Genomic DNA, 26,441 nt, shown 5'->3' with positions numbered 1-26,441 from the left:
AGGCAGGGGCCAGGCTCCACGACCCAAGGGCCCTGCAACCTTCGGCTCCACGAATCACCCGCCCAGAGAAGAACCCAGGAGTCCTGGCGGCTAGAGCTCCGCCCCCAGCCAGCATCCGTGTCTGGCCCCGCCCAGAAGGGAGGAGCCTCCCAGGATTTCCAATAAGGCCACACTACAGATGGCGCCAGGAAGGGAGCGGGCGTCGCTGGATCAGCGCATGCGTATTGTTGGCACCCGAAGAGCGAGTCTCGCTTCTACACATGCGCATTGCCCGCGGCTGGGGTGCGGAGAGAGTCACGCTTGCGCAGTGTCTGCGTTCGACCGCGGCGCCTGCGCAGTGCCCGGGGCGGGGCGGCCCAGCGGCTGCGCACTGGCTGCTCCGGGTCCCGCTACAAGATGGCGGCGGAGGGGAGGGCGCGGCGGAGGCGGGACGGTAGCAGGAAGCGGGCCGCTCTCCGGTGCCCCCAGCCCCTGACCTCGCACGCAGGTACCGGCCGCGCCCGCGTGGGCAGGGGCCGCGCCCCGGGAGATGAGGCGGGGCCAGGGCGCCGGGAGGGGGGCGAAGGGCCCGCGCGGAGGCGGGCGGCGGCCCCGGGTCCTCGGCCGCCATCTTAGTGTCCTGCGCGGGGCCCGGCCGCGGGCTCCCTCTGCCGCCGCGGCCGGGGGCCCGGGAGCGCGCCCGGTGGGGGAGCGGGTCCGCGCGCCTGCGCAGGCCGCGGGGTCCGTCCGCCGCCCTCCCCCCGCGGGGCCGGGGCCCGGGCCCGGGCCCGCGGGCGGAGACTGACGCGGCCCGTTCTCGCCCCGTAGCGCCCGCCGCGGGCCAGGCGCGCCCCCGCCCGCTGTGAAGATGCGGCCGGAGCCCCGCGCAGCGCACGGCGTCGCTGGAGAGGCCCGCGAGCCGACCCGCAATTGTAAGTAACTCGGCGGCGCCCACGGACCGTCGCCCGCCCGCCCGCCCGCGGGAGCGGGCCCTGCTGCGCTGCGCCTCCGGCCCGGCGAGGGATCGCCGCCCCCGCCAGCGCGCCGCTGGGCATCGCGTCTCCGCGGCCGCCGAAGCGCCCCGGCTCGGCCTGGACCGGCTCGGCCTGGACCAGCTCAGCGCGCCGCCCGGCGCACACGCCTCTTGGCGCTCTCGGACTGTGCGTTAGGCTGGTGTCCTTTCTTTTTGATGCTCATGTGAGTTAACACCGGCGCCGCCTTCTGCTGCTTACCTATGTCCTCCCCGTGTGTTACCCATTAAAAACAACCACCAAATCATTAGCTTGTCAGTGTCATTCTCGGTGTCTGGGAGAATAGAAGTAGCCTGGGGGCTAGGGTGGATACACGCTCTGGTGTTGGGCAATTACAACACCCAAACGCAGTGCAGAAATGAATTGTGATGGTGTTCAACTTTCCCAGCCCCAGCGAGCAGCCCTGCCCTGGGGATGGCAGGAGATATCTTCAAACGTTTCTCCTTCTCTGCTGCTGATTTCTAATGTCTGCATCCATCCTTCTGTCTGATTATAGAGAGAAACCTGTAAACTCCCCGACTGATGAAATGGAGCAAATCATACTCCTTCTGGCTGTACTCCTTGCTGTGTGTCTTCTTCCACCTCACTGTGCTCTGTTTTGGTAGTTACCACTTCCAGTTATAAGCTCTTTGGGGCAGGGGCCAGATCTTATGTCTGTAAAGTACTGTACACAACACTGATAACATAACTAATATATAATGGTTATTTTGGATCCGTTTTAATAAGTCCCAGCATCGGTGAGATACAGACCAAACTGCTCCTCCAAATAGTCCCATCAGCACGATCCACTGGAGAGAGAAGGGGACTGGGTATAAGAGGACCTGGGTTTATAGTCTGCTCTGCCACATTTTCGTCAGTGACTTGGGAAGAATCACACTCTTTGCTTCCATTTTCCTGTCTGTAAATGGAGATGGAAATGGTCATTTGTTCAAGTTTAAAGCACTTATGGATGAAAAGAATTAGCTAAATATTATTATATGCCACATATGATCAAACCTTGCACCAACTTCTGTCATTTTATTTAACACTTTGTAGCCTGTAAATAGCTGTAGCTTCTTGAAGTACACACCTGGTTTATTTTGGGCCTTACCCCACTACACTTAAGTATAAGGCACACAATATATAATGGAGGACACACCAGCGATCGTATTGAATAAGCATAGGCTTGGGTGTTTTATGTATTTTTCTAAAGAGGGATTAAAAGCTTTAAAAATCAGACAAGATGGGTGCTTAATTTAATGGACTATTTAATGAAGCTTGTGAGTCTGGAGCCCTATGATACACCTATTCCAGCTATGGTCTGGTACATAAAAGTGAGTATAGAGTGAGGCTGAGCTGTTGCATTTTTCCTGCAAAATGATTGAGCTAGTTTTGCAGCCTTTGCTCACTCCCAGCAATGGAGTTAGGATGACTGTAGAGGTCACACTGGGGTTGGAGAAACAGCACAGATATGCAAAGGTGTAGGGGAAACAGCACAAATATGCAAAATTAATATAATTCCTCCACTTGCTGAAGAGTCTAAACGTTTGTATGCTGTGGTGCAGGCTGTCTAATAGGTGCTCTCGGATAATATACAGCCTTTCAGCTGTGGGCTTGTCTTTTGCCTGGTTGTGGAGAATCAAGGCTTCTAGAAGACCTGCACGTTTACACTAACCCACTATATTGCCTTTCCTGGGAGAAGGAGGGAGGGTGGTTCCCTCTTTGTGGCACCTCCCCCGCCAACCATGCCTACCAATACACTTCAGTTCTGACCTGCACCACAGTCTCCTTTTGTAGTTATCACCACAGGCAGCCAGTGCTCATTCCTGACTTCCTTCTGTTCCACTTCTGCTGGACACACTGCCTATTGTGAAATGTTCAGGGACTTCTTTTAATATGCAGAAGTGGAAACTAGACTGATAAATCTGGTAGTCACTCACATGGGTCTCTATAGATGAAAGATGAGAGCATGGCCACTTTGCAATATTATTTAATATTACTACCACTTAAATACACTTCTTTTAAAGGCAAAGAGGTGGCAATATCTTAGATACTGAACTGGGAGGACAAAAGGGTGGTGAAATACAAAGGCAGCTGCCGAGTTGGAAAAATGGGGGTAATGGCTGAAAACTTTACATTCATCCCTTTTTCCTTGCTTCACTGTGGAGCCAGCATGTTTAGGGTTGGTAGAGAAGCCATCTCTGATACTTGCCCCAGGACAAGTGTTTTGATAGCTTCACAGGGAGGGCTCACTGAGAAGAGAAGAGCCTGGAGGCTTCTCTCCAGCTGACAACATTTAATAATACTTACATAGTGCTTTAGCAGTATGACCCAATTAACCTTCACATTCCCTTTTGTGGGTAGAGCTGGGAGTGTCACCCCCATTTTGCAGATCAAGAAATTGAAGTACAGAGAGGTGTGGTAAATTATTCAAAGCCCTGGAGCAAGTCAGTGACAAGACCAAGGAGTTCTTGCCTTCCAGCCTGTGTTTGCACCTGTGGAGCTCACTGGTTGCCTTTCTCATAGAGCACTGGAGTTATTTTATGTAGTACTTGAATGTTTAATAGATGTCTCAAGTTTAAAGCTGAGATGGGGGGAGGTCTGCATATGTTCTCAGGTGAGGAGTGATTTCTGTCCCAGGTAGGCGAGTAGGGGATCAGACACTTGACCTTTCTGATGGGGTCTAGTTGTAAGTTGTGTATTTTTAATGCTGCTAAGTGATTCCCCTCTTGTGTGCTGTTCAGAGTTCAAAGTTCCTATTAATCAGTGAATAATTAGGTTAACAGACACCTGTAACAGCTTTCTGCCACCAAGTCAGGTGCTGCCTTTCCTCCCCCACTTTCAAGCCTTTGCTGTTGCTGATACAGGACTGCATTGCTAGAGCTAAGCTGTTGAACTGGCTCTGGGCACAGAGCTAGCCTTGCACAAATCCTATTTTGATGTGCTGTTTGTGTATAAAGAACAGGAGGACTTGTGGCACCTTAGAGACTAACCAATTTATTTGAGCATCAGCTTTCATGAGCTACGGCTCACTTCGTCACTGTAGCTCACGAAAGCTTATGCTCAGATAAATTGGTTAGTCTCTAAGGTGCCACAAGTCCTCCTTTTCTTTTTGCGAATACAGACTAACACGGCTGCTACTCTGAACCTGTTTTGTGTGTATTTTCTCTAGTGCCTGTGCTGAGAAATGGCCAATGAGAATCACGGCAGCCCTGGGGAGGAAGCTTCTCTGATGAGTCACTCACCTGGTACCTCTAACCAGAACCAGCCCAGCTCCCCGAAACCCATCCGACTGGTGCAGGACCTGCCAGGTACTTGTTCTGCTGTCTAGGGGGTCAGGGATAGGATTCTGGAGCCCTGTGGCAGCAGAGAGGGAGACGAGAAAGTTTAGGGTAAGGAGCCTCTTGGAGTGGTAGAGGGAATTTTGGGATGATCCTTCTCCCTCCCCCGCTCCCCCCCCCAGGTTTAGCATGTGCTGTGACAGACAGCGATGGAGACTGGAGCAGTGGGGCTGCTCTTGTGCTGATACTTTTCCTCTCTCCTAGATGAGCTGGTGCAGGCTGGCTGGGAGAAGTGCTGGAGTAAACGGGAGAATCGCCCTTACTACTTCAACCGTTTCACCAACCAGTCACTGTGGGAGATGCCTGTCCTGGGACAGCATGATGTCATTGTGAGTAACTGTTTACCTCGGGTGGTCATAGTAATGCAGGGATGCCCCACTGGGACTTGTGTGGCACTCGTGTTGGAGTGGGATTGTAGAGAGAGCGCTCCTCTTCTGAGGGTTTGCTTCACTCTTGGGATGAAGGTGTCTGGTACTGGCAGGGCACTGTGGGGAAGCAGCTTACCTTGCTACAAGAGTCTTATCTGGCCCTGGCGAGGCATTTCTCTTTTCCGGGGGGACGACACATTGCTGGAATTGTTCCAGACACTGTACCTACTCTCTGCATGTCAACCTCTAATGCCCCAGTTTCTCTCCACTTGAGACTGGGGCAATGAAATGGGAAAGACAAGAGCTTGTTCTCGCCAGTTAGAATTGTGGGGTTGTGAAAGGCTTGTGAACTAATGATTCTCATTGTAACTCTGTAACTAATCCTCTTAGTCGGATCCTCTGGGATTGAATGCTGCTCCAATGCCTGTGGAAGGAGGAGTGGTGGAAACCACTCCGGAGAGCAAGCCAAGGAAGAGAAGACTCTCTGAGGAAGTTCAGCCCAGTGGTAATAGTGTGAAGAAAGCTAAGGTAGGTCCTAATTCTCTGTAGGGTGTCCTTAAGCCCATCCAGGTTGGACTAAACACTAGAATTAATGTCAAATATAGTTTAGACAGGAGGGCTATTAAAGCATTGGTCAGCAGGTAACAGAGCTGAGTTACTCATGGAAGCTCCTATAAGAACTGAAGATTCAGTGGCTATGTGTTTTGAATATTGAGGAAAAACCTGGGTTGCTGAGGGAAAAGGGAGTGGAACTGAGGCTGTCTGCATGGGGGGAAGGCTGCTGAGTTCCTGAGGAGCACAGAAACCCCTACAAAAGGGATGGCGGTAGCAGGATGACTCCAAATTTCTGACTGTCTAATATTACAGATAGTGTGTCTCAGTACAGTGCAGCAAGTAGGCAGAGCCTTGTGTATCAGCCTGCTGGGCCTGAAAGGGGCATGCTCAGGATCTAACCGACCATCATATGTGGCATTGGGAAGGAATTTTCCCTCGAGTCATGTTGGCAGTGATCTTGGGGGTTGGGGCGGGAGGAGTCATAGAATCATAGAATATCAGGATTGGAAGGGACCTCAGGAGGTCATCTAGTCCAACCCCCTGCTCAAAGCAGGACCAATCCCCAACTAAATCATCCCAGCCAGGGCTTTGTCAAGCCTGACCTTAAAAATATCTAAGGAAGGAGATTCTACCACCTCCCTAGATAATGCATTCCAGTGTTTCACCACCCTCCTAGTGAAAAAGTTTTTCCTAATATCCAACCTAAACCTCCCCCACTGCAACTTGAGACCATTACTCCTCGTTCTGTCATCTGGTACCACTGAGAACAGTCTAGATCCATCCTCTTTGGAACCCCCTTTCAGGTAGTTGAAAGCAGCTATCAAATCCCCCTTCATTCTTTCCTTCCTCAGTCTAAACAATCCCAGTTCCCTCAGCCTCTCTTCGTAAGTCATGTGTTCCAGTCCCCTAATAATTTTTGTTGCCCTCCGCTGTACTCTTTCCAATTTTTCCACATCCTTCTTGTAGTGTGGAGCGCAAAACTGGACACAGTACTCCAGATGAGGCCTCACCAATGTCGAATAGAGGGGAACGGTCTGCTGGCAATGCCCCTACATATATATATATACATCCCCAAATGCCATTGGCCTTCTTGACAACAGGGGCACACTGTTGACGCATATCCAGCTTCTCGTCCACTGTAACCCCTAGTCCTTTTCTGCAGAACTGCTGCCTAGCCTTTTGGTCCCTAGTCTGTAGCAGTGCATGGGATTCTTCCGTCCTAAGTGCAGGACTCTGCACTTGTCCTTGCTGAACCTCATCAGATTCCTTTTGGCCCAATCCTCTAATTTGTCTAGGGCCCTCTGTATCCTATCCCTACCCTCTAGTGTATCTACCACTCCTCCCAGTTTAGTGTCATCTGCAAACTTGCTGAGGGTGCAATCCACACCATCCTCCAGATCATTTATGAAGATATTGAACAAAACTGGCCCGAGGACCAACCCTTGGGGCACTCCACTTGATACCGGCTGCCGAGACTACATAGAGCCATTGATCACTACCCGTTGAGCCTGACAGTCTAGCCAACTTTCTATCCACCTTATAGTCCATTCATCCAGCCCATACTTCTTTAACTTGCTGGCAAGAATACTGTGGGAGACCGTGTGAAAAGTGTTGCTAAAGTCAAGGAACAACACGTCCACCGCTTTCCCCTCATCCACAGAGCCAGTTATCTTGTCATAGAAGGCAATTAGATTAGTCAGGCATGACTTGCCCTTGGTGAATCCATGCTGACTGTTCCTGATCACTTTCCTCTCCTCTAAGTGCTTCAGAATTGATTCCTTGAGGACCTGCTCCATGATTTTTCCAGGGACTGAGGTGAGGCTGACTGGCCTGAAGTTCCCAGGATCCTCCTCCTTCCTTTTTTTAAAGATGGGCACTACATTAGCCTTTTTCCAGTCGTCTGGGACTTCCCCCAATCGCCATGAGTTTTCAAAGATAATGGCCAATGGCTCTGCAATCATATCCACCAACTCCTTTAGCGCTCTCAGATGCAGCGCATCCGGCCCCATGGACTTGTGCTCGTCCAGCTTTTCTAAATAGTCCCGAACCACTTCTTTCTCCACAGAGGGCTGGTCACCTCCTCCCCATGCTGTGCTGCCCAGTGCAGTAGTCTGGGAGCTGACCTTGTTCGTGAAGACAGAGGCAAAAAAAGCATTGAGTACATTAGCTTTTTCCACATCCTCTGTCACTAGGTTGCCTCCCTCATTCAGTAAGGGGCCCACACTTTCCTTGACTTTCTTCTTGTTGCTAACATACCTGAAGAAAACCTTCTTGTTACTCTTAACATCTCTTGCTAGCTGCAACTCCAGGCGTGATTTGGCCTTCCTGATTTCACTCCTGCATGCCCGAGCAATATTTTTATACTCATCCCTGGTCACTTGTCCAATCTTCCACTTCTTGTAAGCTTCTTTTTTGTGTTCAAGATCAGCAAGGATTTCACTGTTAAGCCAAGCTGGTCGCCTGCCATATTTACTATTTTTTCTACGCATCGGGATGGTTTGTCCCTGTAACCTCAATAAGGATTCTTTAAAATACAGCCAGCTCTCCTGGACTTCTTTCCCCCTCATGTTGTTCTCCCAGGGGATCCTGCCCATCAGTTCCCTGAGGGAGTCAAAGTCTGCTTTTCTGAAGTCCAGGGTCCGTATTCTGCTGCTCTCCTTTCTTCCCTGTCAGGATCCTGAACTCGACCATCTCATGGTTACTGCCTCCCAGGTTCCCATCCACTTTTGGTTCCCCTACTAATTCTTCCCGGTTTGTGAGCAGCAGGTTAAGAAGAGCTCTGCCCCTAGTTGGTTCCTCCAGCACTTGCACCAGGAAATTGTCCCCTACATTTTCCAAAAACGTCCTGGCTTGTCTGTGCTCCGCTGTATTGCTCTCCCAGCAGATATCAGGGTGATTGAAGTCTCCCATGAGAACCAGGGCCTGAGATCTAATAACTTCTGTGAGTTGCCGGAAGAAAGCCTCGTCCACCTCATCCCTCTGGTCTGGTGGTCTGTAGCAGACTCGCACCACGATATCACCCTTGTTGCTCACACTTCTAAACTTAATCCAGAGACTCTCAGGTTTTTCTGCAGTTTCATACTTGAGCTCTGAGCAGTCATACTGCTCCCTTACATACATACAGTGCAACTCCCCCACCTTTTCTGCCCTGCTTGTCCTTCCTGAACAGTTTATATCCATCCATGACAATACTCCAGTCATGTGAGTTATCCCACCAAGTCTCTGTTATTCCAATCACATCATAATTCCTTGACTGTGCCAGGGCTTCCAGTTCTCCCTGCTTGTTTCTCAGGCTTCTTGCATTTGTGTATAGGCACTTGAGAACTCGCTGATCGTCCCTCTTTCTCAGTATGAGGCAGGAGCCCTGCCTTCTCGCGCGTTCCTGCTCGTGCTTCCTCCCGGTATCCCACTTTCCCACTTACCTCAGGGCTTTGGTCTCCTTCCCCCGGTGAACCTAGTTTAAAGCCCTCCTCACTAGGTTAGCCAGCCTGCTTGAGAAGATGCACTTCCCTCTCTTTGTTAGGCGGAGCCCGTCTCTGCCTAGCACTCCTCCTTCTTGGAACTCCATCCCATGGTCAAAGAATCCAAAGCTTTCTCTCCGACACCACCTGCGTAGCCATTCGTTGACTTCCACGATTCGATGGTCTCTACCCAGGCCTTTTCCTTTCACGGGGAGGATGGATGAGAAAAGCACTTGCGCCTCAAACTCCTTTATCCTTCTTCCCAGAGCCACGTAGTCTGCAGTGATCCGCTCATTCTTGGCAGTATCATTGGTGCCCACGTGGAGTTCGCCTTCTTCTGCAGCATGTGGGTGTGGGTCACTTGCCAGGATTATCTGGGTATATCTCACTTAATCGTTTCTCTGCCATTGCAGAGGCCTGGGGCACTTGTGCCCCTAGTCCCCTCCTATTTTTTCCCCGTGCACAGAACAGTCTGATCTCCTGTGGTCTGTGATACTTTAATTTTGTTTGCTGCATTAGTGTGCAGGTGCTAACTAGTGTTGGTGGCCTTTGATATTGTTATGCAGACAAAACTACACAGGATCGTTTCAGGGGACAAGACAAGATGTCACGTTTATCATAACACAATTTGATTTATGACCAATAACTAATATCTAATACCTATGTATGTACGTACACACATACACCCACTCCCAAATGTTCTGCAGCTGCTGAATGTAGCTTGAGTTCGTGGCTTGGGTTCGTAAAGCCGGGCACAATGAAGAGTTGGGTCTCTGTTGGGCATACACCGATGCCCTTCCATGTTGGCAGCAGAATGTTACCCTCCAAAGTCTTCCATCTCATCCATCCTTTTTGTAGGCTTTAGTATGAATCCAGAGTCTATAGGTCTTGCTGTGTCAGGCTGCCTCTGGGTCCGGTGTGATTGATCACCTGTCAATCGCAGACCTGACTTTCAGCCTGGGAACTGGCTTTGATGTTTCTTCAATTGTACTTTTGTTCTTTTTAGAGTGGACTCTTCTTGCTTTGTCAGGACTGTGTTGGTGTTTACACTTTATTTCATCAGGACAGGCTGGGGCTGGAGGTTGATTCCATCATCCATATATACCTCATTCACACATCTAAACTAAACTAATAAGATTACAGCAGGGTTTTGCAAAAATGAAGGTTGCAGCAAGCTTTTACAAAATGGAGTGAGCATTTTAAAATGGAGTTTGAGTTACAAGGAAGGAATGGCAAACAGAGAAGAGAAGTTACAATTTAGAGGAGTATAATGAATGACAAACAGTGAGCAGAAGTTACAATGTTGAAACAGTGTAAATTTCAGTGATTTAAGCAGCAATTGGATTGAAAGTGAAACTCAACCAGTTATTATTGGGGTAACCGGTTTTATGAATGAATGTTTCATTAATAAGATTTTGCTTATGAAGTTATATTAATAAAGTGAACAATTAAAAACAATTTCATTGATAAGTTCTACAATATACAGGAGGTCAGACTGTATGATCTGGTGGTCCTTTCCTGCTTTACATGCTATGCCTCTAAAGCAAAGGTCTCCTGTCAAACCAGCCTGAAAGTAACCACTCCTACCAAACCAGGAAACCAACTGAAAGGTGCTTCCAGTAATGAAAGGCCAAAAATATCTGATTCCATAGTGTACAGCAGATGGGAGGCTGTGTCCCAAAGGGAGTGAGGCATTCGTTTGAGGGAGGGGATGAGGGCTGAAAAGCACAGGCCAAGGTGAGAGAGAGGGCACAAATCTTGCTGCTGTTGATCAAAACTGCAGCAGCTGAATCTGAGAGCATTAGCAAGCACAAACCAGTTGGCAAAGAGAAGGTTCTTCCTAGCTGTTTTTGTGAGATGGTGCTTGGGCTGTGAAAGAAAACATGTTGGGGGGGAGTGGGGACAGGGGTCCTGGAGGACTTTACAGCCAAGCATCTGTGAGATCTGATGTGAATCTCTGTGAATTGTAATATTCTCTGAAAAGTTTCGGAGTGGTAGCCGTGTTAGTCTGTATCAGCAAAAACAATGAGGAGTCTGTGTGGCACCTTAGAGACTAACAAATTTATTTGGGCATAAGCTTTTGTGGGCTAGAACCCACTTCATCAGATGCATGGAGTGGAAAATACAGGAGCAGGTATAAATACATGAAAAGATGGGAGTTGCCTTACCAGGTGTGAGGTCAGTCTAACAAGACAATTCAATTAACAGTAGGATACCAAGGGAGGAAAAAAAACTATTGTAGTGGTAATGAATGGCCCACTTCAAACAATTGACAAGAAAGTGTGAGTAACTGTAGGGGGAAATTAGTATGGGGGAAATTAGGTTTAAGTTTTGTAATGACCCAACCACTCCCAGTCTTTATTCAGGCCTAATGTGATGGTGTCCAGTTTGCAAATTAATTCCAGTTCTGCAGTTTCATGCTGAAGTCTGTTTTTGAAGTTTTTTTGTTGAAGAGTGGCCACTTTTAGGTCTGTTATGGAGTGTCCAGGGAGATTGAAGTGCTCTCCTACTGGTTTTTGAATGTTATAATTCCTGATGTCAGATTTGTGTCCATTTATTCTTTTGCGTAGAGACTGTCCAGTTTGGCCAATGTACGTGGCAGAGGGGCATTGCTGGCACATAGCACATTGGTAGATGTGCAGGTGAACGAGCCTCTGATGGTGTGGCTGATGTGGTTAGGTCCTATGATTGTGTCCCTTGAATAGATATGTGGACAGAGTTGGCACCGGGGTTTGTTGCAGAGTTTGGTCCTGGGTTGGTGTTTTTGTTGTGTGGTGTGTAGCTGCTGGTGAATATTTGCTTTAGGTTGGGGGGCTGTCTGTAAGTGAGTTTTCTTCAACAAAAAAACTTCAAAAACAGACTCCAATGTGAAACTGTGACAGGAAAAGATATTTAAGCCTCATTAGCCAAAATTCCTAGAGCAGCACAGAGTAACTAATCCTAAAGGAAGCCCCTTACAAAGGCACTGTCTTCACTGTGTCTGCCTTCCTTTCGTGTTTGAGATCTGTATTAGAAACAGAAATCAAGGGGGGGCCTAGAACTTGGTCTCAAAGAGTCACTTGAACTGTTCAAGGTCAGAGGACAGCCCCAATTACTGCCTAAAGAAAAGGAGTACTTCTGGCATCTTAGAGACTAACAGATTTATTTGAGCATAAGCTTTCCTGAGTTACAGCTCACTTCATCAGATGCATTCAGTGGATCCGATGAAGTGAGCTGTAGCTCACGAAAGCTTATGCTCAAATAAATGGGTTAGTCTCTAAGGTGCCACAAGTCCTCCTTTTCTTTTTGCGAATACAGACTAACACGGCTGCTACCCTGAATCCAATTACTGTCTAGTAACTCAGATCCCATGTCGCCTGGCACCCAAGGAATAGGGAAATTGGACTCAGACCTGTACCCAATAGTTGTTGTACTTGCGGCGGTGAGGGAATTATGTGTGCCTCTGTGCTGGGAAGTGGGCTATGACTGAACAATGGGGTAATGTAGGTGCCCATATTTGTGTATGTCAGAGGCAATGTGAACATACTCTGTCTCTGGCAATCAGCTGGGCATCCTGAGTTCTGCACTGTTGCAGGAGTGATTTGGGGGATAATCGACACAGTGCCCCAGTGCCTTACTTTCTAGTGTGATGACTGGCATTTCTCACTCTCAGGTATCGGATGTTCCAGGGAACACGACTGCCCAGCCAGTCCCCAGTTCTCCCAGTATTCCAGGAACCCCTGTTTTAAAGATATGTGGTATTACACCCGAAGATAAACAACAGGCAGCTCTTTTACGACCAACTGAGTGAGTTGTCTCCTCTTTGCTTCTGCTCTTTCCTTATTACCAAGCTGGGGACAGTAGACTTTCCCCATGCCTGTGAGGGAGAACTTGGCAGGCCCCAGGTTGGGGGAGGCTGGGTGGTTCAGTCTTCTGACTGCTGGTATGTCCCAAGGTGACTTCTTTAAGGGGAGACAATTTGGTTAAATATCTGACCATCCTGACGACTGTTGCTCCTGCCACAGAGTATACTGGGACCTGGATATCCAAACAAATGCCGTGATTCAGCAGAGGGCACCGTCTGAAGTGCTACCTCTGCACCCCGAGGTGGAGCTGCTTCGATCCCAGCTCATGCTGAAGCTGCGGCAGCATTACCGGGAGCTCTGCCAGCAGCGAGAGGGTAAATTCCTGTCTCTCGCTTTCCCCCTGCCGCTGCAGAGCCTTGCTCTCCTTCCTTTTGTCTCCTCTTCATCTGCCCCTCTAGTCTGTCTCTCTTCTTCCCTGTTCTTTGCCTTCCTTATGGTCTCTGACACAATTTTAGAAAGCCATATAAGATTGTAGACCCATCAAGCAGAGATTGCATGCAGCAGGATGGGACCCTGGTTCAAGCATCTGGGCAGTACCATAATTAGGGCCCTACCAAATTCATGATCCATTTTGGTCAATTTCATGGCTACAGGATTTTAAAAATTTCATGATTTCAGCTATTTAAATCTGAAATTTCAGGGTGTTGTAATTGTAGGGATCCTGACCCAAAAAAAGGTTGCGGGAGAGGTCTCAAGGTTATTGTAAAGGGGTTGTGGAACTGCTACCCTTACTTCTGCACTGCTCATGGCGGCGGCACTGCCTTCAGAGCTGGGCAGCTGGAGAATGGTGGCAGCTGGCTGGGAGCCCAGCTCTGAAGGCAGACCTGCTGCCAGCAGAAGTAAGGATGGCATGCGATGGTATTGCCACCCTTACTTCTGCGCTGTTGCATTCAGAACTGGGCTCTTGATCAGTAGCCGCCACACTCCAGCCAGCAGCGCAGAAGTAAGAGTGGTGTGGTATGGACACTGTCTTCAGAGCGGGTGCCCGGCCAACAGCCCCGTCGCCAGCTGCCCAGCTCTGAAAGCAGTGCTGAAGTGAAGACGGCAATACTGCAACCCCCTAAAATAACCTTGCGGCACCCACCACAACACCCTTTTGGGTCAGGGCCCCCAGTTTGAGAAACGCTGGTCTCCCACGTGAAATCTGTACAGTACAGGGTAAAAGCACACAAGACTAGATTTCATGGCGGAAGACAAGGTTTAACAGTCCGTGACGTGTTCTTCGTGGCTGTGAATTCGGTAGGGCCCTAACCATAATACTATTATTAAATAGTAATAAACAAACCTTTTTTCTTTTCCTCTAGGGATTGACCCTCCACGGGAATCCTTTAATCGCTGGATGTTGGAGCGGAAGGTAGTGGATAAAGGGACAGACCCTCTGTTACCAAGCAACTGTGAGCCAGTAGTCTCTCCTTCCATGTTTAGAGAAATCATGAATGACATTCCCATCAGGTACTACTCAAGCAAAGTACACATTTGGGGTTTCTGTTCTTGGGGCATTATAGGGGTTTTCCTAGGAAATTCTTTACTGCTGAGTTTGACTTTCCCCAGTGGAGCAGCAGCAAGCTTGTGTGAAAGGTGGGAGCTGGCCCTGATGCTTCCTGCTTGGAGTGGTAACTGGGAAGCCGACTGTGATATGTGTGTATTTGTATTTGTTTCAGATTATCCCGAATCAAGTTCCGTGAGGAAGCCAAGCGACTCCTATTCAAATATGCCGAGGCTGCAAAACGGCTTATTGAATCCAGGTTGGGATTGTCTCTTGCAGTTTGTATTATCAGCTTCTGAGAGCAGAGAATATTCTAAAGCCTTTCTAGAAGTGGCTGTTGCATCCCTACCTTGAATTCTTTTCAGTATTGGTCATCTCATCTCAGTAAGAATGAAGCAGGACTAGAAAAGACCCCCAAGAAAGGCAATGAAAATGATCAGCAGCATCTTGTGGGGGAGTGGATCAGCTGAGCATGAGTTTGGAAAGATTTATGCTATTGTGACTGGAAAGAAGACAAGGAGATAGTGAGAGTCAGTGAAATGCCTGGCACAGAGAGGGCCTACTGTGTATCCTTGTGATAAGACAAGAACAGTAGGCACCAATGGTAGGAAAAGGCAGCCAATTTAAAATGGATAAAAGGCAGTATTACCCAGCTTTGAATGCTCTGTGGAACTCTCCATTACAGGATAGTATTGAGACAAATAGGTCCATCTTTTATTTTTGCCATGTTTTCTGTTAATGAGGATAGTATGTGCACAAGTTAAGTGCATGACAAGGGCTAAAGATCCTTCAGGGTCAGGAAGAAAGAATAAACTCCTGGCTGAGGTACAGAATGGCACCGTGAGATGCCATATTCCTTTTCATTGAGCAGCATTGGTGGCTGAAGCAAGGCAGAGCCCTGCCCCAAGGAGCTCAAAATTTAAACCCTCTACAGATAGTCCAATCCAGACATGGTAGAAGATTGCAACTTCTATTCATTCAGTTTTTAGTTTTAGTTCGTTGGGGAGTGGAGGATTTTATGCCTTCCCTCGAAGCTTCCAGTAGTGGACACCTTTGGAGATGAAGGGACCATTGGTCAGTTAGGGCAATTCCTTTACTTACCTCTCCTGTTGCAGAGAGGAGAGCAGCCATCTACACTGTGTCTTGGAGACAGCATGGCAGGTCCTGATCAGGCAGGCATCTGAGAAACTGCCCACAGGAATCGTGGATGGCAGTGACAGGGCACTGCATTGAGGAAGACACAGCTGCCAAATTTCCCCAACTGATAGGAGGGCCCTGTGTTGGGAGGGGACATGTTGTCACAGCAGATGTGGGTTAAATTCCTATTTCCCCACTGTGTGCAGGAGTGCATCACCAGACAGTAGGAAAGTTGTGAAATGGAATGTGGAGGACACCTTCAGCTGGCTGCGACGGGACCATTCAGCCTCTAAGGAGGACTACATGGTCAGTATCCCCTTTCCAGCTCAGTACAACTGAATACGCTTGAATCCAAGAAAAGGTGGAGGGCAGGGAAAAGCCCCTCATTGGATAGTCTGTGGTTGTTTTATCACTTACAGTTGCTTTGTGAGATAGAAGTGTTACCTGCCCGAAATTCTCTGTTACTCACACACTCTCTAGGGTACCCACCCTTACCCTGTTTCAAGGGTTCAGGCGTAACCCTGCACTCTGGGTTCGCGGGGTCTTTTAGCAGTGAAAGCCTTACACAGTAATATCCTACTTAACCTCTATTTATTAACAATCACCAAAACAGAATGCACACGCTAAACATACAATGCTCACCACTCCCAATAAGGCAGATGAACTTTTCTTGGTGGCCGATCAGGGCATCTAGGGGATTCCAGCTTCTGCACATTGTGGTTGGCAGGGTGTTGAGGTCTGGCAGCTGATCTTGGGGTGGTGTCCTGGAGTTGGTTCCAAAGAACTTCCTTTTGGACCCCAGTTTATAGTGAAATTTGAGTCCTGCTTAGCTGTATCTTAACCAATCATTTTACTAAAATATTAATAAACAATTTTCTAACCAATCCTAACATATCAGAGACCATACAGATTAAACCAGAGAAGTAGGGACCAAAAGGCAAAACAATAGAAGTAAAGATTTTACAATCACAACTGTTGATAAGTGATTTCGTGCGAGACAGAATGCTATCAAAAAAAGTTTTCTTTAACTATCGTAAGATCCTTTTCTTTATCTGGTGATGGTGGGTGCTCTTAGGACAGGATCTCCTTCTTAACAGCTCGATATTACATTGTTTTGATGCAATTTAGATGGAATGTGAGGATGTGACTTTCTGCTTCTTGGGTAATGGCTGCTGCTCTCCTGATATGGCTGCAGACAAAGGCCTTATCCTTACAAAAGAGAGAGCCTTGTTAGAAGCCCATGTAGATTTGGTGCAAGGCTGAGGGAGAGTTGGTGATTATGGTGTGTAAGGGCCTCTCTCTGACTGCAGGACCGCCTAGAGCACTTACGTAAGCAGTGTGGGCCCCATGTGTCTGCTGCAGCCAAGGACTCTGTTGAAGGCATTTGCAGTAAGATTTACCACATATCGCTCGAATATGTCAAGCGGATCCGGGAAAAGCATCTTGCCGTCCTCAAGGAGCACAATATATCTGGTAGGCCACAAGCTCTGAAGAGGCACAGTACAACGCACCACATGACAACAGAGTGGTGGAATGCAGCCTAGCCTGTCGCATGCAAATGCAACTTGTTGTAGTGGGGGAGGCTGCTTTCTGAATCCTAGGGGCCATGTTTAATTACAACAGACGAGGTGGGTCCAGTGCTAGCTCAAGTGACAATAGCACAGTAGGAGAGCAGTGGGCAGGTGGGCCTCCGAGACCCCCCTGCCAATTAATATGAATCATCTTAGAAGTGTACACCAGGGGGTCTCACACTTTGTAGTTTCGGTAGGCTGAGAATAATGTACAAACCAGGGGCTTCTTGTATTCCTCCATTGTCCCAGCTAGCCTGGGGCAGTGTGTGCCCACCAGTCCCCATCTTCCCCTCTCCATCTCTGCTCCAAGTCCCTGCTGCCCCAAGCACTACTCTTCCCCAGCATTGTCTGGGTCTCCTTTCTTCCCCACCACCTGCATCTTGAGGACTAGATGGCCAGTATCCTCTCATGCCTCCCAGATGTCTGTTCCCCCGCCCCCACTTCTCCATCCCCTCCTCCTGATCCCTACTTCCTCCCTTACAAACTTGCTATCTTATTTCTTACACTATGTCTACACTAGTGACCTTACAAGCGGCACAGCTGTACCGCTGCAGCTGCACCACTGTAGGGTCTCCCTTGTAGTCGCTCTGTGCCGACGGGATAATTGAACTACCCCGAATGAGCGGCAGGAGCGATGTTGGCGGGACATGCTCTGCTACCAAGTCGCTCAGGGGTGTGGATTGTTGGGTTTTTTTTCCCCCACACCCCTGAGCGATAGAAGTTTTTTGCTGACATAAGTGCTAGTGTAGACACTGCCTTAGAGTCCAGATTACAGTCTTCCCTGGGCCCCACAGCAAATTAAGCAGCTGTCGCTGATATGTGTAGGCTTCAGCAGGGGGCAATAGAGAGATTCTTCTTGCAGCACCAGCCTGGGGGCCTTGATTTTCCTCTTAATCTGGCTTGTCTAGTGTTCCAGTTTGCATCAAAAGCCATAGCCATGGATGCCCAGAGAATATTCCCTGAGTGAGGTTGATTAGCTGCAGTGTCCAGAGTTATTGTGTTGAAGCCAGAGAAGTGCTGTTGAGTTGAGTGTAGGGTCTTGCTTCACTTGGCCAACACGTATTTAAAGTAAGCTGTGGGTGCAGTTCTTAACTGGGTGCCTGAGTGGACTGCCTGGTTGACCTGTAATGTGGTCACCCCAGTCCTGTCTCCTTATGTGTTTGGAGTGGGGCCTACCGCCTTTGCTCCAGACCCATTACTCCTGTCTTTGGGGTGGAGGTGGAGCCTGTCCCCTTAGTGTGCTTGGATTCTAATGTGACTGTCTTTCTCTGTCTCCCACATAGCCGAGGTAGAAGCACCAGAGGTCCAGGATCGGCTTGTATACTGTTACCCAGTGAGACTGGCCATCCCTTCCCCACCAGTCCCCAATGTAGAAATGCACGTGGAGAACAATGTCGCATGTGTTCGGTACAAGGGGGAGATGGTGAAAGTGAGCCGCAGCTACTTCAGCAAGCTGGTAAGGGCTGTACTTCAGTCCTGCTGAGCGAGAGAAACACACTCACCATTGTGAATTGCCTTTTAATGGGAGAGATCTGCCTTCTCCTTGCCTTCTGAGAGGGACTCTGAAACAGCATGGTCTCTTTCCACATTGGAAGGGGAATTCTGCCCAGTGCTGGTTGCTTGACTTTGAGAGAGAGTTTGAGAATTCAGAGATCCAGCGGGGGTGGAGAATGTAGAGGCCAAAGCAGGCCTCCATGTATGACAAGGAACTGTACAAACAAAGGAGTATTTATGGACTGGCCTATGTGCTCAGAATGCTGAAGGGTCTAAGTGAAAACTGATCATTGCCTGCTGTTACCCACCTTTCAGTATTAGGCCACTCATTAAAAGACTGTCCATTAAAACTTAGAGTGCAGCGTATTTAGAGCCAATAAAAGGCAGCAGTTCCTCAGTGTGTAGGCATCTTGTGAAATACCTGTCATTACTGGTAACTGAGTGAAGAACCACAGCGAGGTAATTTTATGTCTACTAATGTGTAATAATGCAAACTAAAATAACAAGTTCACCTGTTTCAGGGTGTTAGCTGATCAGTGGTGAGGTCAGAAAGGAATCTCCTTCCCCATATGTGCAACTTTGCTCAGTTGGCCAGGTGAATCATTAGTGTTTTGCCTTTGAAGCATCAGCTATTGGCCTGTGCTGGACTCGATGGACCAGTAGTCTGATTAGATATGATAGGCCTGCACAAATGTATAATAAGGGACAGTCCATGCCCCAAGAAAATAAAGAATCTTAAAAGCAGTAAGCTCCATGGAGCAGGGGCTGTCACTTTGTTATATGTTTGTGTGTCCAGTGCCTAGCACAGTGGGCCCCGGAGTCTTTGTGGATAGTTCTCTGAAGACATCCACGCAGTGTGCAGCGGCAGTCAAAAAAGCAAACAGGATGTTAGGAATAAATAAAAAAGGGATAGAGAATAAGACTGAGAATATCTTACTTCCCTTATATAAATCCATGGTGCACCCACATCTTGAATACTGCATACAGATGTGGTCCCCTCATTTCAAAAAAGATATACTGGCATTAGTAAAGGTTCAGAGAAGGGCAACTAAAACTATTAGGGGTTTGGAACGAGTCCCATATGAGGAGAGATTAAAGAGGCTAGGACTTTTCAGCTTGGAAAAGAGGAGAGTAAGGGGGGATATGATAGAGGTCTATAAAATCATGAGTGGTGTGGAGAAAGTGAATAAGGAAAAGTTATTTACTTGTTTCCATAATATAAGAACTAGAGGCCATCAAATGAAAGTAATGGGTAGCAGATTTAAAACAATAAAAGGAAAGTTATTCTTCACTCAGCGCACAGTCAACCTGTGGAACTCCTTGCCTGAGGAGCTTGTGAAGGCTAGGACTATAACAGAATTTAACCTCCATGAATTTATCCAGTTTTCTTTTAAGTCCTGGCTAATAGCGATTAATGGATGGGTAAGGAATGGTGTCCCTAGCCTCTGTTTGTCAGCGGGTGGAGATGGATGGCAGGAGAGAGATCACTAGATCATTACCTGTTAGGTTCACTCCCTCTGGGGCACCTGGCATTGGCCACTGTCGGTAGACAGGATACTGGGCTTGGTGGACCTTTGGTCTGACCCAATATGGCCTTTCTTATGTTCTTCTGACCTGGCAGAGGCTTCTAGGTGCTACTGCAACAAGAGTGTTAAATAAGAATACCTGCTGAAATCAGGACAGCTCCTACCATCTCAGTCAGGGGAGGCTTACCTGAAGAGTGGTGTTAGTAGGCCCCCAGGGTTCCGATTTGTGTCACATGCCCACCCCACAGCAAGCCCAACTCTGGATGTGAGGTCTTTGGTAAAAGGTAAGTTCCCTCTAGTGTCTAGCCCGCAGTGTGCCACTTTAAAAGTAGGGCATAAGCTTTTACTTTGTGTAATGACCCATCCACTCCCAGTCTTTATTCAAGCCTAATTTAATGGTGTCCAGTTTGCAAATTAATTCCAGTTCTGCAGTTTCTTGTTGGAGTCTGTGTTTGAAGTTTTTTTTGTTGAAGAATTGCGACTTTTAGGTCTGTAATTGAGTGACCAGGGAGGTTGAAGTGTTCTCCGACTGGTTTATGAATGTTATAATTCTTGACGTCTGATTTGTGTCCATTTATTCTTTTACGTAGAGACTGTCCGGTTTGACCAATGTACGTGGCAAAGGGGCATTGCTGGCACATGATGGCATATATCACATTGGTAGATGTGCAGGTGAACGAGCCTCTGATAGTGTGGCCAATGTGATTAGGTACTATGATGGTGTCCCTTGAATAGATATGTGGACAGAGTTGGCAATGGGGTTTGTTGCAAGGATAGGTTCCTGGGTTAGTGTTTTTGGTGTGTGGTTGCCGGTGAGTATTTGCTTCAGGTTGGGGGGCTGTCTGTAGGCAAGACTGGCCTGTCTCCAAGATCTGTGAGAGTGATGGGTCATCCTTCAGGATAGGTTGTAGATCCTCAATGATGCGCTGGAGAGGTTTTAGTTGGGGGCTGAAGGTGACGGCTAGTGGCGTTCTGTTACTTTCTTTGTTGGGTCTGTCCTGGAATAGGTGACTTCTGGGTATTCTTCTGGCTCTGTCAATCTGTTTCTTCACTTCAGCAGGTGGGTATTATAGTTTTAAGAAACTGCAGAACTGGAATTAATTTGCAAACTGGACACCATTAAATTAGGCTTGAATAAAGACTGGGAGTGGATGGGTCATTACACAAAGTAAAAGCTATTTCCCCATGTTTATTTCCCCTACTATTACTCACACCCTCCTGTCAACTGTTTGAAATGGGCCATCCTGATTATCACTACAAAAGTTTTTTTTTCTCTTGCTGATAATAGCCCACCTTAATTGATTAGTTTCGTTAGAGTTGGTATGGCAACACCCATTTTTTCATGTTCTCTGTGTGTGTATATATATCTTCCTACTGTATTTTCCATTGCATGCATCCGATGAGGTGGGTTTTAGCCCATGAGAGCTTATGCACAAATAAATTTGTTAGTCTCTAAGGTTTCAGAATAACAGCCGTGTTAGTCTGTATTCGCAAAAAGAAAAGGAGTACTTGTGGCACCTTAGAGACTAACCAATTTATTTGAGCATAAGCTTTCATGAGCTACAGAAAGCTCATGCTCAAATAAATTGGTTAGTCTCTAAGGTGCCACAAGTACTCCTTTTCTTTTAGTCTCTAAGGTGCCAGAAGTACTCCTCATTCTTTTTGCTGTTACAGACTAACACGACTACCGCTCTGAAACCTATTAAAAGTAGATGTTCCTGAAAAATTGTACAAAGCTCTCTAAAGTCTCTACCACTCCCATCACCTCAGTGCCTGCTTCTCTCAATGGATGGGATTGTATTAGCACCCCCCATCTCTCTGATTTCTTATCACTTCAGCATCCTGTGGCTCTCTAACACTCCTGTTTCCTTTATTGCTATTTTTAATGACCTGGGTTTCTCTTCCAGTGGCTTCTCTATCGGTACAGTTGCATTGACGACTCTGGCTGCGAGAGGTTTCTGCCCAGGGTTTGGTGCCTTCTCCGTCGATACCAGGTACTGGTTCCTTCTCAGCTTTTGGGCAGCAGGCAGTTCTGGTGGAACTGTAATACTGACACTGTCAGCAGTGCTCTGGGAGACCCAGCAGAAAACTGAACAATAGATCCAGAAGTGGAGCAAAGTTGGGCTTAAACAGGGTTTTCTCCAAGATGTTTGGGTAGGGTGCTATGCTGGGGAACTATCATGTGGTCTTGGCATTCACCCTCAAGCTTGGAGAAGTGCACACATTTACAGAATAGCCTGCTGCTCTTAGGCTGAGTTCCAGGTGAGGGGAGATGGGTGGTGAGTAGTGGTGGGGCCCAGTTGGATGAAGTGTCCAGAGTGCATTCTTGACTGTTCTGGAGACTTGAGAGTGTGGGGCGAAGAAGGGGTACTGTCAGCCTGGTGGAGTGGGGCATGTGGCCCTGGGTCAGAGTGCAGTGAGAGGGGAGCAATGGCGGCGCATAGCTCTTATGGGAATCACTCACAGAGGGTTTGCTCTCCTCAGATGATGTTTGGTGTTGGTCTGTATGAAGGAACTGGCCTGCAGGGGGCACTCCCGGTGCATGTCTTTGAAGCCCTCCACAAACTCTTTGGAGTGAGTTTTGAATGCTTTGCCTCGCCCCTGAACTGCTATTTTAAACAGTACTGTTCGGCCTTCCTGGACACAGATGGGTATTTTGGATCCAGGGGGTGAGTCTCTTGCATTCTGTTGCCCTTGCCGTATGTATATTTATGTGTGTGCATTTTTGGCTGGGGTGGGAACTCTATCCTGGACTTAAGTACTTATTGATGACAGCGAATAATTGATGATATCAAGAAAATAGTGAACTTGGAGCCAAGGAATGTCAGCCTGCGGGTTCTCAGGTGGTGTCTCTCCTTGGTGACAGTTTGTGCCACAGGGGAAGTAAATGAGCAGGCCCTGCCCTGCTAGGAAGTCGGGCTGCAGGTGGCTGCCCTTTAGCAGATGCTGATGCCTTCTAAGATGTTTGCATTAATGGTTGGTCCTTCCTAACTGGGATCTTTTCCCTTGTTCCCTTCAGCCCATTCCTGGATTTCTTTCCCATAAGTGGCTCTTTTGAGGCAAATCCTCCGTTCTGTGAGGAACTGATGGATGCCATGGTCTCTCACTTTGAGGTACGTCTGCTCATCCCTGTCACTGTGCTTGGACTGGGACAGTCCTCTCTCTCTTTCCTCTGCCGCTATCCCGCATCCCCATGGCAGGGTTATAGATCAGCAGGTCACTGAGGACTGTGACAGCTCTTATGCTGGTCTCAGAGAAGGGTGCATTTCCTTCTCACAGAGCCTGTCGTGATTGTCATTACTTGGTCAAGAATAAGACTTCTTTTCCTTGTGGATTAGAAACTGCTGGAGAGCTCCAATGAGCCCCTCTCCTTCATTGTCTTCATCCCTGAGTGGAGGGACCCTCCGACGCCAGCCCTGACCCGCATGGAGCAGAGCAAGTTCAAGCGGCACCAACTCATCCTGCCAGCCTTCGATCATGAGTACCGCAGCGGGTCTCAGCATATCTGCAAAAAGTAGGCTTTCTCGCAAGTCTTGGTTGGGATGCTCTTGAGATGTACTGCATTTTAGAGAGGCCCTTGGCAGGAATCCCCTGCTCCAAGGTGACATTGGTCAGGGGTATGGAACAGGCTAGGAAAAAAGCCAAGTGACTTATCCAAAATGAACCTCGAGCACATCTTAGATTGGGCTCAACAGACAGTATCAAGGGTCACCATATTTGTGTATATTTCCCTACTATTAAAAATTTACATCAGCCTCTCCCTCAGGGACATGTCTCTGATCTGACCTGCGTATGTCATATTGTACTGTGGAGAAGAGTCATGTGCCACTCACCAGCATACAGTCTGAGGTGCAGCTGGCTGAGCACAGTAGCTTTCTGGGCTTGTAAATGTCCTGTTGCTGCCACCATTCAGTAACAGTTAAAAAGAAGCAGAAGCTTGAGCCAGTTTTCACCATAGTCTTCTGTATGGCAGGCTACCAGCTTGCTTGGTGGGCAGCAAGTGTTTAAATATCACTTGTCCACAATTGGTTTCTGGTTGGCCTAGGCTGTCTGACATGATTTTTCGTAGCTGGGATGGTCGGAATTCCTAGCTATGTATGTTGGAGAAGGAGCTGCGCTGCAAGATTTGTACAGTGTTCCCTCTTCTCTAACTTCCCCAGGAGCTTAATGGTGCTGTGGTGCGTGCTTAGCCAAGAGCAGCCCTTGTAGTGTCCATGGGAAGTAACACACACTGATTCTCTGAGGTTATCCTTTGGAAGGCTCTTGACCGCATGTGGGCACCGCTGAGCTCACAGCGGGGTCCTAGCTATATTGGCACGTCAGGACAGATACCTCCCACGTGAGGGGCTGCATGATGCGTCTTTGAATTTTAACTCACCAGTATGGCTTTCTTTTAAGAGAGAATGGCTGTTCCTCGGTGCTACAGAAGGGAAGGGAGATGGGGAGGACATTAGTGTGGGAGGGTCCAGGTGCAGCTGAGCGACTGGTTGGACAGGGCCACGAAGCGAGTACTGAGTGCCTGTCATCTTCCCTTGCAGAGAGGAGATGTACTACAAAGCCGTGCACAACACTGCTGTCATCTTCCTACAAAACAACGCAGGCTTCACCAAGTGGGAGCCCACGCCAGAGCGGCTGCAGGAGCTCGTCACAGCCTATAAGCACTCGGGACGGACCCTCAGTTCCACAGGTTCCTCCTCCTCCTCCTCTTCTTCCTCAACTGCAGATAAAGATCGGGAGACGGGCCGAGAGCAAAGCACCAGCCGGGAGACCAATGCCAATTAATCTGCAGAGGGCAGTGTGCGGGGACAGACGCCAGGGGCGAAGGTAACAGTGCTCCAGAGGAGGGAAGGTTTGATGTGGCAGGTGGAGAGACTGCTGGCCGAGTAGCCCAGGCCTGGGGGACTCTCTCCAGGCAGCTCCACCCTGCTTGCTTGCTTCTGTAAACCTGCAAGGCCACTTCCCTCACCAGAGTCCAGGGAGATTCCCTCGCCTTACGCTCCGTGGGAAGAAAACTGGCTGCTGCCCTAGTCGAGGGGCAATGAAGCCAAAGGTCGCAGTCATAGGAAGAGTTTGCAGCCCCATCAAACACTAAAGCTCTGAGGAAGAGGCAGCTGGTGCTGAGACGGCTGCACAGGTGAAGGATGGATGGACGGACAGACGGACGGACTGACTGACAGAGCTGTGGCCTAGAAGGTCTCTTGCAGCTGGCTGAAGCCTGGCATTTCCAAGAGAGAAGCAGGCAGGGTCCAGAGGCTCTTCCTGCTGGCCTGGCACCAGCCCAGCTCTGTGTCCATAGTGTAAATAGTTCTGTCCGTGGCGACCATGCTCCCTGCAGGGTTTGTTTCCCTAGCATCCATGTTTCCTTTCCACATGTACGAGTTCCGTGTTTGCCGAAGCTGTTTACTGTATAAAAGAAAAGCAGAGAAAAGGAATTTCTTCTAGTGTGTAAAAACGTCTTTGCAGCTGTTTTGTAGTCGTTGTGGTTTTTACCCAAAGCCCTCTGGGCTTTATTTAACCTCCTTGGGTTTTGTTTTTTAAGGATTAATTTAACACCGCTAACCATTTTATTACTTTTATCAAAGAAAGCAAAGTCTATTTTTGATTTTTGTTTCCTAGTTCTTAGGGACATTAAAAACCAGCATTACAGCTCCCCTTGGTGTCGGTGCTATTCCTCATCTGTGGGGCCTGGGACTGTCCGTGGGAGGCCAGGCCTGCCCTGTCTGCCCTCAGATTGACTGCCTTCTCCTGTGCCCCTGGACTGGGTGAACTCTAGGAAAATGATCATCACTTTGAATCTGTTTGTCTGCAGTGTTTGTGGGTTGAGTTGGGCAGAGTTGAGTGCCACATCACTAAAATACTATATCCAAAATGTCTGGGAGTTAAATAAAACCATTCCAATGATAGATAGCAGAGACTCCCATGCATAGGCAAGGGAAAAGAGACCCTTTTGCTGAGATTAAAAATTGCACATAACTGAGAGGGAGAGATGGTAGGCACTCTAATACGTAGGTCATAGGCTCCTTAGAACTATCACAGAGAGGCGTTCGCTCCAGTAATAGAAAGAATGTTTAAGAGGACATGGAGGCGGGGAGGTGTCAGCGTTCTCTTAGTGAAGTCAGGAGCAGGGCAAATTTGAACTGGCTCTTAGAATAATGGGGGAATCAGTTAATGGTGCTGAGGATTGTGGGTGACATGAGCTCACTTCTTTGTATTTGAGGAGAAGGGGGCAGAAGCACCCTGCATATGCTGGATTCTGAGGTACTGGGACTTGCAGAGGTCTTGGAAGAGGGAATTGCTATAATCCAGGCAAGAGGAGGAGAGGCCTGGATGCAGTGCAGTTGAGACCATTGTGAATGAGATCCTGTTACGCCATCGTACAAATGTAGGTGAATATGATGCCAGGACTGGAGACGGTGGCAAGCCAGAGGTATATGAGACGGTGGAGTTGGCTTGGGGAGGCACCTCCTGCCCAAGAGCAGCTCTTTGGAGTTTGGAACATTCAACTGAAATGAGATAAAGCCACAGATATGTTGGTCAGAGAGGCCTGGAGGGCAGTAAGGGAGGATTTATAGATTGGTAAGGCTAGGAAGGGCCATTGTGTTTTTATCTAATTTGATTTTCTGTATAATCCTGCCTTTTTCTACATTAAACCCATAACTGCTGGCTCA

General features: G+C 48.3%; 1 protein-coding gene across 4 annotated transcripts; it reads left to right on the top strand.

Annotated features, from left to right (window-relative positions):
• Positions 1–335: 335 nt before the first annotated feature.
• Positions 336–26,441, top strand: PCIF1 (phosphorylated CTD interacting factor 1). 4 transcript variants are annotated; one of them, XM_084645665.1, is made up of 17 exons: positions 336–487; positions 808–911; positions 4,162–4,300; positions 4,535–4,659; positions 5,089–5,226; positions 12,367–12,500; positions 12,719–12,873; positions 13,864–14,011; positions 14,221–14,304; positions 15,389–15,488; positions 16,493–16,655; positions 18,037–18,209; positions 21,681–21,767; positions 22,258–22,442; positions 22,793–22,886; positions 23,112–23,287; positions 24,312–26,441. In XM_084645665.1, the coding sequence occupies exons 3-17, from the start codon at positions 4,177–4,179 to the stop codon at positions 24,553–24,555; spliced, it is 2,130 nt and encodes a 709-aa protein (XP_084501791.1). In that variant the 5' UTR covers positions 336–487; positions 808–911; positions 4,162–4,176; the 3' UTR covers positions 24,556–26,441. The 4 variants fall into 4 exon arrangements, with proteins under 4 accessions (XP_084501791.1, XP_084501789.1, XP_084501792.1 ...); XM_084645663.1 differs by having other exon boundaries at positions 808–1,176; XM_084645666.1 differs by lacking the exon at positions 808–911 and having other exon boundaries at positions 337–487.

The sequence above is a fragment of the Lepidochelys olivacea genome (genome assembly GCF_965140295.1).
Source record: "Lepidochelys olivacea isolate rLepOli2 genome assembly, chromosome: 13".
Taxonomy (NCBI): domain Eukaryota; kingdom Metazoa; phylum Chordata; order Testudines; family Cheloniidae; genus Lepidochelys; species Lepidochelys olivacea.
Note: the sequence above shows the minus strand (reverse complement) of the source record. Positions and strands in the feature narration are given on the sequence as shown.